This window comes from Kogia breviceps, chromosome 1 (genome assembly GCF_026419965.1).
Source record: "Kogia breviceps isolate mKogBre1 chromosome 1, mKogBre1 haplotype 1, whole genome shotgun sequence".
Taxonomy (NCBI): Eukaryota; Metazoa; Chordata; class Mammalia; order Artiodactyla; family Physeteridae; genus Kogia; species Kogia breviceps.
In genome coordinates, this window is record NC_081310.1 from 194,871,921 (window position 1) to 194,887,460 (window position 15,540).

The following is a 15,540-nucleotide window of genomic DNA, read 5'->3' on the forward strand; positions in this document are numbered from 1 at the left end:
CCCGGACCAGGGCTCGAACCCATGTCCCCTGCATTGGCAAGCGGATTCTTAATCACTGAGCCACCAGGGAAGTCCTCTGGGTCCTCTTTCCTTCCCGTCTCTAAGTGCTGGAGTGGCTCAAGGCTCAGTCCTCTGACCTCCACTCTTCTATCTAGGCTCACTCCCTAGGTCATCTGTCCATTCTCATGATTTTAAATAGACTGACAACGTCCTGATTGGTATCCCCAACCCCAGCCTTCTTCCTGAACTGCAAGCCCAACATACATCCAACAACCTACTTAACATCTCCAAGTGGACAAATGATAAGCAGGATAACAAGAATATGATCAAAACAGATAGCTTAATTTCTCCGCCTAATCTCCTCTTTCGGTGTTCCCCATCTCAGTACAGGACAACTCCATTTTTCAAGCTGCGTAGGCTAAAACTCTTGGCATCACTGTGGTAGAGATAGCTAGTTGCCGCCTCCTCCTATACATTCAGACACCCTTGCATTTGGTTATGGCCATGTGACTAAGTTCTAACCAAGGAGATGTAAGCAATGACGTGTGACACCTCTGATCATGCCCTTGACAGACAGGAACATGTCCTCCCCTTTGGTCCCCGAGGACTGGAATGCAGATATGCGTGTCGGCACTGGAGCAGCCACCCTGGACTACAAGCTAGATGCCTCATACAGCGGATAACGGAGCGCTAAACAGAACTGGCTCCCTAGTGATCATGGAATCATTAAACCGGCTCTCAACCACCTACCCAGATTTTTACTTAAAAGAAAAATAAGCTTCTATCTTATTTAAACCGTTATTATCTTGGATCTCTCTGCTGCAGCAATCAAACCAATATCTAAACTAATATATAGAATTTGGAACCTGGAAGTAATCAACCTAAACAGAATATAAATACGTGGCAGGGGCTTAGGGCTCAGCGTGGGCACAGATACTGCAGGATGGAAGGCTGGTAACCTTGTTAGGCCACAATAAAACGTTTGGTAAAACCTGTGACACCTCAGAGAACAGCCTGCGTGCCTACGTGGCCTGCAATTCTAGGGGAACTGGTTGAACAATTCGGAATTTGGCTGCCTACTGGCTTCTTGCCACTTTAAGCAAGAAGTTCCGCAAGAATGAGACAGACTCAAGCTGCACTTTGCCGATCTGCCTGCAGAGATAAAAGGGAAAACAGGTCTGCCTAAGGCACGTCCACAGTCTAGTCTAAGTTTGCTCAGAGTCTGGTAATTTGGGGATCAAGTAGGGTTGAAAAAGCCAACTCCTTCAGGCTCCTGAAAGAAACAAGCTGGAGACACTGTTCGGTCCCAGGAAGGGGATATTCTCCAATGACCTGGCCCCAAAGGCCTGCGTCAGGAACTCCCACCCCCGCCTGGCAGGAGCTGACAACGGCTGGGGACCAGTGAGGGGTTTGTACTCCCCGGTCTTGCCTTTTCAAAATGGTAGTTATTTCCATGAGTCCGTCCTACTCCACCACAGCACATGGTGGGGTGGGGGTGCGGGGAGGGGAAAGCAGCTGATAACTTGCAATTTAATCTAAAGGTTCCTGGATGGTATATCACCCAGAGATTCTGGACTCAACTGAAGGTTGCCTCTTTAGGAAAGCAGAGCCTGTGTTTTAGGTTTCGGAAGAAGGGTTGGAACAGAATGGCCTCGACTGTACTCCCCTTCTAACGTGAGAGAACTTTTAGCTGAGCATACGGCTACCCAGTAAGAACTGCAGTTCTCAGCTTCCCAGCAAGGAGCTGTGGCCATGTGACTTCAGTTCTGGCCAATGGGAGGTGAGCAGAAGTGAGTGATCTGTGCAACTTCCAAGCTGTGCCATAAAGAGGAGCATGACTTCTCCTTCCCCTCTCCTCTCGTCCCTCTGGCTACAGTGCAGACAGACGTGGACCAAAAGATGGATGCCATATGTTAGGAGAGTTGGTACATCAGGACAGAAGGCGCCTGGGCCCCTAATGAGCGCAGAGCTGCCACAGCAGCCCCAGCCTCCTACCCAGACTTCTATCTAGAGAGAAATATACATCTATCTGGTTTAAGCAGCTGCTATTTCGTGTCACGCTATTTCTACTGTTACAACGGTCCACTCGATGACATCCCAACTCAGGTGGCCACTCTTGACTCCACTCCACATCCATCCCATCACCCAATCCTACTGGCTCTACCCACAACATATCTGACCATCATCTATCTGACCTTTTCGCACCTTCTCCACCACAAACCCTGGTCCTGGGACTCCTGCACTGGCCTCCTAACCTTTCTCTCCATTTTCACTCTTTCCCCCTTTATCTATTCTCTTCACAGCAGCCACAGTGATTCTTTTAAAACATAAATCAGGGACTTCCCTGGTTCAGTGGTTAAGACTCCATGCTCCCAATGCAGGGGGCCCGGGTTCGATCCCTGGCCAGGGAACTAGATCCCACAGGCCGCAACTAAGACCCGGCGCAGCCAAATAAACTAATTAATTAATAAATATTTTTTAAAACCATAAATCAGAATGTAAGCCCCATGAAGGCAGGGATTTCTGCCTGTATTGTTCATTCATATATCCTCATGATCTAAAACAAAGCTGGGCATACACCGTATGTCATCAAATACAAACTGTCACTGACTGTAAACTGCACCAACAAGAAAAAAAACTACTGTCCATTAAACCACAACAAAATACCTTAACAACAGACCAGGCCAGAGTGGTGATCAGTTACACCAGCCTCTCACTGCTTTGAAATTTCTTTCTGAGAAGGTGGAGTGTCTCTGACCTCCAATTGCATTGCCTGGGTGTAAAAGGCAGTCCTGCTAAACTGTAAGTTCAATTTCAAAACGTGACACAGCTTCAGAGACTTGTGGATTTCTGCCTTTCTACGGCTCCCTAATGCACTTGGTTGCTGCTTTGCAATAAAATATGAAATTGTGGTCATTCTTTCACCAACATCTTCTTTGTTTTCTTCACTAATATCGAATTGAGACCCCATTGCTGTTTCCATTTCTCTCTGCATACAAAGTAACATATGCTTTCACTGCTAATCAAAGTGTAATTTGGGGGGAGGCATTTAAAATAGCAACTATATTTATCATGCACAGCATTTAATTGAAAGTACAACATGAACAGGTATAACCAGGTTTACATATAAACAGGAAATAACAACTTTCACAACTGCCACATGGCCAATCGTGATTACACCAAGAAGCATCCCAATTTCAAAGATGTGAAAATGTGAAGTAAAAAAAAAAAAAGGGTGCGGCACCTCAGAATTGACTGAAAACCAGTTACAAGAACTCAGTAAATGTTTGTAGAGTGAATGAAAGACTTCATCTCCGGCCACTGTGCCCTTGCTTAGCAGGCTCCAAACACACTGGGCCTCCTTGCTGCTCCTAGAGCAGATCGGGGATATGCCCCTGGTTCCCGGTGTTCCCTGTTACTGAGAACACTCTTCCCCCTAGATGGCTCCCTGTCATCCTTTATATTTCTTTCCAGAAGTCACCTCCTAAAGTTGCACACTCCTCGCATTGCTCTCCATCCCTTTATGGCCTATCTGATTTTTCTCCGTGGTGCTGTCACCAGATGACATCTTATGTGTACGTATTTGTTTATCACGTCTCCTCCCACTAGAATGGAGCTCCATGCAAGCAAGGCTCATGTGGTGTCTGACACGCAGCAAGTAAACAGCAGGTATCACTGAATGAGCTGCTACAGGAAGTTCTCTCCACCTGGACACACCACAAGTACCTCCTGAGAAAATGCATTCTGTGCCAAGCACAGGCCTGAAGACCCAAGGACCTGTTGTCAGAAGTCTTTCTGTCTTTTTTCCCATAAAAGAGTAGAGGGCTATTTGATGCGCTCCACTCTTAGCAATAACGAGGGCTTCCACTGCCCATCTCAAAAGGGACAATAAAAATGCCAGATGTAACCATTATATCTGGCTCAGATTATTCCTATTTTGGAGGTAGTTTAGCAAAGGGATTAAGAACTCTGGGATCAGACTCTGGATTAGAATCAAGGTTCTACCACTTCCTCATTGTCCACCTTTTGGCAAGTTAATTTCTATCAGCCTCAACTTTTTAATCTGTAAAACGGGGCTATTAATACCAACCTTGCTGAGCAAGTTAAGTGCTTGGCACATATTGAGAGCTTCATAAATATCAGCTATTATCATTACCATTCTCTGTTTCTTGGCTAAAATGAACAAAAAGGAGTGGAGAAGGGGCCTGGGAGGCAACATCCCACTCTCCTTCCAGGCTCGAGGAAGGAGAATCCTGGTTATCAAGTGAGTGTTAGCAATGATCTACTGGGAAAAAAGTGAGCTTAGGTCCTGAGGCCTGTTACAAAGAAAGAAAAGGTCAGAGATGGAGATGTTAAAAGCAGAAAGGCCAGAGCTGGCGTCTCTATGTCAGCTCATCTTTCAGTGGTCCAAAGGAACTAATCTGCTTTCTCTAAAATCTGCTCCTTGTCTGGAATTCCTTCTCTCTCCTCCAATCCAGCCTTCTCCCAAACTAGAAACCAAGGAGTCATCTTTTTCTTTCTTCCTCTGCCTCCACCTCTTTCACATCAAACTTATCATCAGAAGTGGGTTAACTTAGATCCTCAGTATTTCTGATGTCTGCTCTCCTCCGTTCCCATTGCCAAGGCCTTGCTTCAGACTCCACTGCCTTGTTCCCCAGAGCAACAGCAGCCACCTTCTTCCTATCCACCTTCCACACCCTTGCCAGTTATCTTTCTAATCCCTTAAAATCCCTCAAAGGCTTCTTCTGATAGTCTTACTGAGAAAGTTCAAACTCCTAAGCATTTCTGAAGACCATCCCAGACCTGGTGCCTGTCTGCCTGCGGCCACCCCCCCAGGCAAATCCTGTGTCCAGTCCCACTACTTCTTGTGGTTTCCTGAGCTCCCCAGTTTCTCAGCCGGTTTCAAGAGCCCTTCTCCTGACAACTCAGCGTAAGTATCGCTTTTTCTTGAGAGTTTTCACTAAGATGCTAAGCCACCAGGGCTCCCTTCTTGTCTTTTCTTACTGTCTTGTGTGTAGGTCCACAATAGCTCTTAGCACCCTGTATTGTAATTGCTGGACTCCTAGCTATTTCTATCTCTACCCATCCCCTAACCCCAGTTAAATAATTTCTTTAAGAAAAAGACTGTGTTTCTCCTAATCTACCTAACACATTGCTGGAAATGCACAGCATCTTTTTTTTTTTTTTGACATCTTTATTGGAGTTTAATTGCTCTACAATGGTGTGTTAGTTTCTGCTTTATAACAAAGTGAATCAGCTATACATATACATATATCGCCATATCTCCTTCTTGCATCTCCCTCCCACCCTCCCTATCTCACCGCTCTAGGTGGTCACAGAGCAACAGCATCTTTTCAAAAAATGTTTGCTGAGTGAATGATTTTGGAGGGGTGTGATGAGAGTCAGCACCAAAGACTATAAACTTGATCACATCGTGAATGAATTCATAAAAAACAACAGTTTTACAGAAAAACTATGCAGATCAAGCATGTTAGTAGGATATTTATATAGAAGCTGTGGTGAATTTGTTGCCAGTTGTTGGGCAGTAAAATACAGTAAAAAGAGCTTTTAGATCAGGAACACTGCGTTTGAATTCCAATTCTGTCACTTCTAAGCCAGGGCACTATGGACTTAACCTAATTCTCAGTTGCTTCACCTATAAAACAAGGAAAATTTAAGGAACTGCTGGACTGCACTGTTTTATCAAATGAGACAATGGTTGTAAAATGCCTGGCGCAGAGCAGGCTTCTAAGACTGTTAATAAATGTTGGTCCCTTTCCACTGAAAAAACACTGCTAAAATGTCCAAGGTCATATATTCTGCATTTGGGAAGGAAGACAACTTCTAAAACCTTGATCTCACCCTGAATCCCAGCCAGCCCTCTTGAAGATGAACTAGGTCATACAGATTTTGCAAAAAAAAACAAAAAACAAAAAAACAAACATCATTTCAATGAAAACACATCATCACCACAGTTGAAAACCAGTTTAAAATACCTGCCCTACTCAGAGCATAATTTTGGTATTAAAAAAACAACACATGAGCAGGGTACAGAATGAATATAATGTAAATAATGACGCCTTGAAATACAGGTTCCTGAAGAGAATAAACTTAGTCATGGATCTGCTCTATACAGCAAAGGACTCATTGTAATGTGCTATATAAACAGCAATGAAGTTAAAGAAATACTCTACTTAGAAAGCACAAGAGAAGAAAAGTACAAGAATTCAGGGTGATCTATAAGAGGGACCAAAAAGTACCCATAATGTAAAATCTTCTAAAGCTACTACCCTGGTTATAGCAGCCTCTATTTTTCATGGACATTCTCATATATTTTCATTTTGCTAAAATATGAAACTCTATCTTACCTAATTTCCTAATTTAGATTGAAAGATCAATGTCTTGACTGTTTACACCCTGAGAGGCATGTTTGAGTTTTCAATAATATAAATGTATTATTTTCTAACCAAATAAATGTCAACTACCGTATCTGTGACACAAATTTCCACCAACAGAGTAACAACAATAAGGCAAAAGTTTTGGAAATGTCTCTGTTGAGAACTGTTCACCTAATCCCAGAATTAAAGGAAATGGATTGAAAAAAACTTAAGCTTTTTCCCCATAAAATACGTTTTAGATTATGCTGAGAGTACAATTACCAGTTATTAAGCTGTCCCTTTGTGTTCAGGCCAAGTAATTTGTTGAACATAATTTTATATTAATCTTATATTAGTGAATTTAATTTTTCACATTTATTTTAACATTTTATTGACCTTGAAAAATGTCTTTCTCCTCCACATTGACTGCATTTGTTCCATATATGGTAAAAAAAAAAAAAAAAGTTAATACCTTTTTCAAGGACTGGATAAAGTGAAGAGCTACATACAGTTCAGATTATACAGTTCTTTAACTGGTCTGTATGCTTTAATGGTTTTCTTAGTGAAAACTCAAGTATGTAAAAACTTCTAAACCAGGAACAATTTAGAGAATGTCAAGAAAAAAAAGTAATTTCTGGAGGTAAAAGACTTACTAAAAAACTCTCTGCCTTAAGAGAAATGATCCACTAGCATTAATGTTAAAGAAAAAAGGGGGTGCACTTTAAAAAAACTACACAAAACAAAGTGCCTCTAAGAGGATCTCTTGATAGTTCCTACCTGAATGAAAGAAATTGCTCAATATTTTTCTAATTTAAGATTACACTATTGATGTATTTAGAAAACAAAGTCAGTAACAAAGAATGGGCAATCCTGACCTTCCAAAAAGCCAGCTATCAAAACCAACAAAATTATGTGCTTCCTTTCCTATGTGACCCTTAACCCACCACTTGCCTGCCTCATCTCTGGAGAATTTTAGTCCCTAGGTAAATATACTGACTGCTCTGCAGCTAAAACTGAAGCATGGAAGTTTTACAGTACAACCAACCTGATGGATGACTACGTTCGTAACATACTGCAGGGAAGTTTTACATGAACTGTGGAAGAAATGGTAGGTAGAAGAGAGTGAGGCCAGCAGGGGTCCTGAAAGGGAGGCTCCCAATTTGTAAAAAAAAAAAAAAAAAAAAAAAAAAAAGAAGGGAAAAGTCAACAGTCACAGGAAAATCCTTGTACCCTAAATGCCACTTTTTCTTCTTATTATTAAATAATCTTGAAAACATCAAGAAGGGGATCTGTAAGACTCCTTTCAGAAATAATAGGGGGAATTTTCAAAGTCATTTGCTTCCATTTGCTTCCTGTTCAGTGCCTGTTACAGTAAAACACAAGTTTGAAAGGGCCAAAAACTAGAAAAAGGCATAATGAAAGAGAAGTATGCCAGAAGCCATTAGTGGTCTGTTAAATTGCTAGAATTTAACTGTAATTCACGAAGCTATTAAGAAGATACATATTTTGTTAAATATCAAAGAATCTGTCTGTAGACCACCCCCAAACACATATGTAATGTTTAATTAACTTATACAATAAAATGCCACACATACTTGGGATTTCAAATCCTTTAAAAACATACACCTATACATTATGATTCCTCCCAAAATTATTCTTTAGATCTCTGCAGTAAGGCGCGCGCGCGCACACGCACATGCGCGAGCGCGCGCGTATACACACACACACACACACACACACACACACACACACACACACACACACACACACACACACACACACACACACACACACACACACACACACACACACACACACACACACACACACACACACACACACACACACACACACACACACACCCCTTGATGTAAATCTAGCCCTTCTTGCTTAAATACCCTGAAGAAAAGAATGAAAGCCTCAGTATGCTCTCCTCTTCTTTAGATCCTAAAAGAAGACTCGAAAAGAGGCAAATGGAGTTCAGGATGAAAAAAGAAGGAAAAGGAATACAAGAGAATACAACCGGAGACCCTCTCGGTGACTCATTTAATTCTTAGAAAATGTCATCTCCATTCCTGCCCAAAGGCCAGGCACCACTAGCGCAATATCAACCCTATCCAAAGCGCCAAAGAGTTGCCAACTAATTTCCCAAGGTGTCCCCCAACCTCCTCACCTCATCAGCGCTCAGCTCCTCCATCGCTTTCCTCTTAATGGTGAAAGGCGTTAAGGAGAGATCTGTTCTTTGAGACCAGGGCGGGAGGAGAGTTGAAGGTGTCTATCGGGCTGTCTGGTCCCCCGAATGGGGGAGGTTTCAGAACTGCATAGTCAGAGGTTAAAAAATAAGAACACGAGAGGCAGTGAAATGCCTTGGCGTCGGTCACTCCAATTGCCCCAGAGACTCCTACAGCTGCTTACGCCACGAGCAGCCTCCTTTGACCGCCACTGCTGCTGCTACAGGGTTATCGTAAGGCGCCACTTTTTACCCTCTGCTTCCCAGGTTACCCAGACTAGGGAGCTTGGTCTCCAGCTCTCCTCGTGCCCGGAGCCTACTGTGTCTTCGTGGTGGTGGCGCGGCAGCTGAGCTTCCTCCAGCAGATCGTGCTCTCCTTCCAACCCTTTCCCCCTGGCGGGAAGTGTTCAACTGCAGAATGGGTGCCCCGAGGCAAGGCGACCCCAGAGCCGCCCAGGCAGAGCCCAGCACTGAGGAGGGAAGCTCCTCCCCTCCCAAAGCAGGCCGGCCACGCCCCGCCTCCACGCCGGAGCCTGGGCAAGGGGGAGGGGGAGGACCGGACTCGCGATGTTCTGGCTGGAAGAGTAAATCCTCCTACCCCTCCACCCCTACTCTTACCCCCTCGCCCCACCAAGTATTATTCATCAAAACAACAGGGCGGCCATCTTTGAAAGGGATCACGTGATCCCGTCAGACAGGCGGGGTTTCTGGCCCCAGGACGAGGCAGCCAATGGGCCGCGGGCGTCGCGCGGCCGATTTCCTCTCTCCTGCTTCTCCTCCCGCCTCCGCCCCACCCTCTCACCGGCCGCCGTGCGGGGCGGGGGGAGGGGCGAGCGGGGCCGCGGGCGGGCCCGCCGAGCGCGGGGGGCGGGGCGGAGAGGTGCCATGGCGACGGCGCGGGGGGGTGGTGCGCGGGCCGGCCCAGGTAGATTCCCGGTAGGGCCACGCGGGCGGGCGATGGCGGAGGCCGCGGGGCAAGGCGCCTGCAGACGACGGGAAGATTGGCCAGAAGGGGACTCCCGCCCGCGACCCGGGCCCACAGCGCCTCCGTTGTTCCCAGTCATTTCTCTGTAGCGGCTCACAAACGCCTTTCGACTCTCCACGATGCCGCCCAAACGAACTAAAAGAAACGGAAAACGTCTCCTTTCTGCGATGAGCGTTCTCTACCAGCCTGACCGCTCACATTCTGCAAAACATTTCTACGTAGACTCTTCCTCCTCCGCGAGGAAAGCCCATTTGGAAGAAAACTTTAACACAAGTAGAACTTCATTTCATTTCACTTTTTTCTTTTAGAGAGATAATTTCTGATTTTTTTTAAAGTGTGTTCCAAACTTGAAAGTATAAATGGGTTTGAGACCCAGAAAACTTTGAAGTGCATACACAAACACAAGGAAGGCTTGTGGAGCCAAGGAGAAGAAACCATCGTCCTCACCTGGACAAGACAAAAAAATTTTTAATTGAAATGTGTGTAATCAAAACATCATATTAGTTTTAACGTGTACAGCATAATGATTTGACATATGTATATATTGGGAAATGATTACCACAATATGTTAACACCCATCACCACACATACTTGTTTTTTTTTTTTCTTGGAATGAGCACTTTAAAGAGTTATTCGCTTAGCAACTTTCAAATATATGATACGGTATTGTTGACTATAGTGCCAATGCTGTGCATTACACCCACAGGACTTCTTATAACTGAGTTTGTACCTTTTGACCACCTTCACCATTTTGCCCTCGCACTACCCGCCTCTGGCAACCACCAATCTGTTCTCTGAAGAATGCAAATTTTTTATAATATACAAGTTTAAACAGTGGTCAACGTTTAACAGTGTCATGAAATTCCAGATTTTGCCACCTACGAAGAATGTAATGTATGGGATGGTTTACTTAACCATAATATTACAGATTGCATTCCAGAATTAAAAGTCACAATTTTTTTTTCCTGCTACTTACTTAAAATAGTAACCTGACAACCAGATATGTAAGGAATTTGTAAGTAAAATTAGACCACTGCTGGCTTTACATATTATCTGCTCTCCAGGAAAGGAATTCTGTGTGAGCCAGAATTTAGACGCATGGTGACACTGATATCAGTACATTTACTTCTTTTTTTAAAACGTGGTCATTGCCGCATAATTCGTATTCCATACAATTCACCCATTTAAAGTGTACGATGGTTGTAGAATATTCACAATTATCAACCATCATCACTAATTCCAGAACATTTCATCACCCCAGCAAGAAACCCTGTACCTGTTGACAGTCACTCCCCTTTCTCCCCTCCTCTCCCTCTGGGCAACCACTAATCTACTTTCTGTCTCTACCAATGGAATCCTATTCTATGTGGCTTTTTGTGTCCAGCTGCTTTTATTCAGCATATGTTTTCAAGGTTTATCCATGTTGCAGTATATAGCAGTACTTCATTTCTTTAATGCCGAATAATATTCCATTGTATGGATATAACACAGTTTGTTTATTCATTCATCAACTAATGGACATTTGGGTTCTTTCCACCATTTGCTTATTATGAATAATGCTGCTATCAATATTTATGTGTAAGTTTTTGTGTGGACATTTGTTTTAATTTCTCTTGGATATATACCTAGGAGGAGAACTTCTGGGTTGTATGTTTAACTTTTCAAGCAACTGAAAACCTGTTTTCGAAAGCGCCACACCATTGTACGTTCCACCAGCAACGTATGAGGCTTCCAGTTTCTCCAATCCTCACAAACACCTGTTAGTATCTCTTTTTTCGAACAGTCACACTAGTAGATGTGAAGTGGTATCTCATTGCAGTTTTGTGTTTTCATTCCTCCGAGGGCTAACAATGTTCAGCATCTTGTCATGTATTTATTAGTTATTTGTATATCTTTGGACAAATATCTGTCCAAATCCTTTGTTCATTTTTTAATTGATTATTTGTCTTTTTTTTTTTTTTGCGGTACACGGGCCTCTCACTGTCGTGGCCTCTCCCGTTGCGGAGCACAGGCTCCGGACGTGCAGGCTCAGCGGCCATGGCTCACGGGCACAGCCGCTCCGCAGCACGTGGGATCTTCCCGGACCGGGGCACGAACCCGCGTCCCCTGCATCGGCAGGCGGACTCCCAACCACTGCGCCACCAGGGAAGCCCTATTTGTCTTTTTATTGTTGAGTTGTAAGAGTTCTTTATATACTCTGGATATTAGTCCCTTAACAAACATGTAATTTATAAATATCTGTCCCATTCTGTAGGTTGTCATTTCACTTTCTTGATAGTATCATTTGCAGCACAAATTTTATTTTGATGTAGTCCAATTTCTTTCTTTCTTTTGTCATTTGTGCTTTTGATGTAATACATTCACTTTTACAAGGCATATTGAATCATTTATTATTTCTCTTAGTCAGTTTGTACTGCTATAACAGAATACCATAGACTGAGTGGCTTATAAGCAACAGAAATTTATTTCTTAGTTCTGGAGGCTCAAAGTCAGAGGTCAGGGTGCCAGCATGATCAAATCTGGTGAACTCCCTCTTCCATGTGGCTTGTACTGGCTTCTCCTGGTATCCTCACATGACTGTGAACAGAGAGCAAGCAAGCTCTCTAGAAACTCTCGTAAGGGCACTGATCTCATTCATGAGTGCCTCACCCTTATGACCTCATCTATTCCTAATTATCTCTGCAAAGTAATACCATCACATGGGGGAGGTGTCAACACATGAATCTGCGGGGGATACAAACATTCCATCCGTAACAATACTCAAATATTATAGGAAATATCCTTCCCATTTTGTGGCTGGAGAAAGTGAAACTGTGAATATTAGATGGCCTGCCCCAAGTCAAATGGGAAAATGATTAGAAGTCTTGCTTCCCCTGAATTCTTTCCCTATCACACAAATATCTCTGTCTATATGTCACAAGAACACAATATCTAGAACAAAATGGGTATTCGAAAAATGTAAGATAAAGTACTGATTGCATGCTTGTTTGCTGAGTAGTGATATTGTGAAAATGCCACAGTATTTTATTCACCATAGATTCCATGTCCAATCTAGCTTTAACCTTTTATGATTTATGACATTTGGATTTTCTGACATAGAATTCACTTTTAAAGCTGTCTCACTATTTTTTTTTTTTTTTTTTTTTTTTTTTTTTGTGGTATGCGGGCCTCACTGTTGTGGCTTCTCCCGTTGCGGAGCACAGGCTCCGGACGCGCAGGCTCAGCGGCCGTGGCTCACCAGCCCAGCCGCTCCGCGGCATGTGGGATCTTCCCGGACCGGGGCACGAACCCGCGTCCCCTGCATCGGCAGGCGGACCCTCAACCACTGCGCCACCAGGGAAGCCCTACAGTTGTGTATTAAACTGCCCAAGTGCTGGAGTTCCTACCACTTCCCTTAGGGGAAGACTTCCCACAAAATTGTAAATAAGAGTATCTCAGAGGCGTCCGTGATACTTAGCTCGTTGTTTTGCTCAGTTTCTTCCATCTTCCATCTTCTAAAGGGGGCATTATATTACCCCCTTTAGATCATGCAAAATAATCTGTCTGCCTCATTTGGGAACTACCAAGCATCAAGGCTCAAGACAAATTAGTTCTCAGAATTACCTAGAAGTTAGCAAAAGTACTTTTTAATACTAGTAACAGATAAAGGAGGAGAACAAACTGAAACATGTGACTGAAAATAAAAGTATACTTTGGGCAGATTTTGTTATTTTATAAGGGGAAAGGAGGTTTTTTTTTCACTTGAAAGAAAAAATAGGGACTTCCCTGGTGGCACAGTGGTTAAGAATCCACCTGCCAATGCAGGGGACACGGGTTCAAGCCCTGGTCCGGGAAGATCCCACATGCCACAGAGCAACTAAGCCCGCCGTGCACCACAACTACTGAGCCTGTGCTCTACAGCCCACGAGCCACAACTGCTGAGCTTGCGTGCCACAACTACTGAAGCCCGCGTGCCTAGAGTCCGTCCTCTGCGACAGGAGAAGCCACCGCAATGAGAAGCCCATGCACCACAATGAAGAGTAACCCCCACTCTCAGCAACTAGAGAAAGCCCACGCGCGGCAATGAAGACCCAACACAGCCAAAAATAAATAAATAAAATAGTCTTTAGAAAAAGTAAAAAATAGCCTCCTAGTCAATTAAAAGGCATTTGTGAAGGTAAATTCTAGAACTTATAATCTTTGGGGATAGCTTTTATTCAAGTGCCAGGATATAGAGAGTTCACCGGACCAAAATTTGTCTTCCTGATGATCTACAAAGCTAGATCTACCAAGCTTCCTGATGATCTTCCTTTGGATCTACAAAGCTACCTACATCTGTAAGTACAATATATTCTGTTTTCTCTACTGCCATCAGAGGTCAGCCCCTGCACCTGGACTCTGGATTCCTTCCCCTCCCACCTTCTTAAGGACTTTGGTCCAGGATTTATCCTTTTTCTTTTGCACCATCATTTTCTTCTTCCCCACTGGACACATTTCTGCTCTAGGAACACTAACTTTAAAAACCCCTATCTTGACCCTACATCTCCTTTGGGCTATGCCTCCTTTATTTGCTTCCCTTCACAGCAAAACATCTCAAAAGACATTTTGCATATTATTTGCACTCCTTCCCTATTCCTCAGTCCAGTCTATCCTCTGTCTGTGCCATTCTGAGAAAATTCTCTTGTTGAGATCACCTATGATCTAGCCAAGACCAGTTCCATTTTTTGTATCCAGTATTTATCAGCTTTCTCAGCAGCATTCAGTACAGTTGAGCACTTGTGAAACACTTTCCCCTATATTGCCTTTCATTGAGGCCACACTCCCTTGGGTTTCCTCTTGCCTCACTGGAAGCTCTTCCTCAGGTTCATTTGCTGCCTCCTTCACCCAAGTTTTAAATATTGTTGAGCTGCAGGCTCAGTGCTGAGTCCTCTTCTCTCTGCCAACATAAGTGCTGTAGATTAAAGTAAGTCCAAGAAGGAAAATAATGCTGGAGATCGGTGTTTCCGTTTTAAAGGGGGTGGTCATACAAATGAATCTGTATACAAATCAGAAATTGAGTCACAGGTGTAGAGAACAAACTTATGGTTACCAAGGAGGAAAGGAGTGGGGGGGATAAATTGGGAGATTGGGATGGACATATATACACACTACTATGTATAAAAGATAACTAATAAGAACCTACTGTATAGCACAGGGAAATTTATTCAGTGCTCTGTAATGACCTATACGGGAATGGAGTCTAGAAGAGAGTGGGTATATGTATATGTATGGCTGATTCACTTTGCTGTACAGCAGAAAATAACACAACATTGTAAATCAACTATACTCCAATAAAAACATTAATTAAAAAAATAAATAAAGGGGACTTCCGTGATGGCACAGTGGTTAAGAATCCGCCTGCCATAATCTCTCTCTCTCCTCATAATCTCTCTCTCCTCATAATCTCTCTCTCTCTCCTCATAATCTCTCTCCTCATAATCTCTCTCTCTCCTCATAATCTCTCTCTCTCTCCTCATGATCTCTCTCCTCATAATTTCTCTCCCCTCATAATCTCTCTCTCTCCTCATGATCTCTCTCTCTCCTCATAATCTCTCTCCTCATAATCTCTCTCTCTCTCCTCATAATCTCTCTCTCTCCTCATAATCTCTCTCTCCTCATGATCTCTCTCTCCTCATGATCTCTCTCTCTCCTCATGATCTCTCTCTCCCTCCTCATGATCTCTCTCTCTCCTCATAATCTCTCCTCATAATCTCTCTCTCCTCATAATCTCTCTCTCTCCTCATAATCTCTCCTCATAATCTCTCTCTCCTCATAATCTCTCTCTCTCCTCATAATCTCTCCTCATAATCTCTCTCTCTCCTCATAATCTCTCTCCTCATAATCTCTCTCTCTCCTCATAATCTCTCTCTCCTCATAATCTCTCGCTCTCCTCATAATCTCTCTCTCCTCATAATCTCTCTCTCCTCATA

The 15,540-nt window shown here is 43.5% G+C and overlaps 2 protein-coding genes across 10 annotated transcripts in view; both read right to left on the minus strand.

Moving 5' to 3' along the window:
- Positions 1 to 9,299, minus strand: part of UBE4B (ubiquitination factor E4B) — a 120,783-nt gene extending 111,484 nt beyond the window's left edge. For 2 of the 9 annotated variants that reach the window (XM_067017825.1, XM_067017787.1), the window contains exons 1-2: positions 8,880 to 9,276; positions 8,551 to 8,694 (exon numbers count right to left, since the gene is read on the minus strand). In XM_067017825.1, the coding sequence (XP_066873926.1) occupies positions 8,551 to 8,574 (24 nt within the window). In that variant the 5' untranslated portion in view covers positions 8,575 to 8,694; positions 8,880 to 9,276. Of the gene's footprint in view, positions 1 to 8,550 lie in introns of all 9 variants that reach the window. The other 7 variants (XM_067017797.1, XM_067017829.1, XM_059057844.2 and 4 more) reach the window with 7 other exon arrangements.
- KIF1B (kinesin family member 1B) overlaps positions 1 to 15,540 on the minus strand; it is a 336,458-nt gene that overhangs the window by 283,595 nt on the left and 37,323 nt on the right. The window lies entirely within an intron of this gene.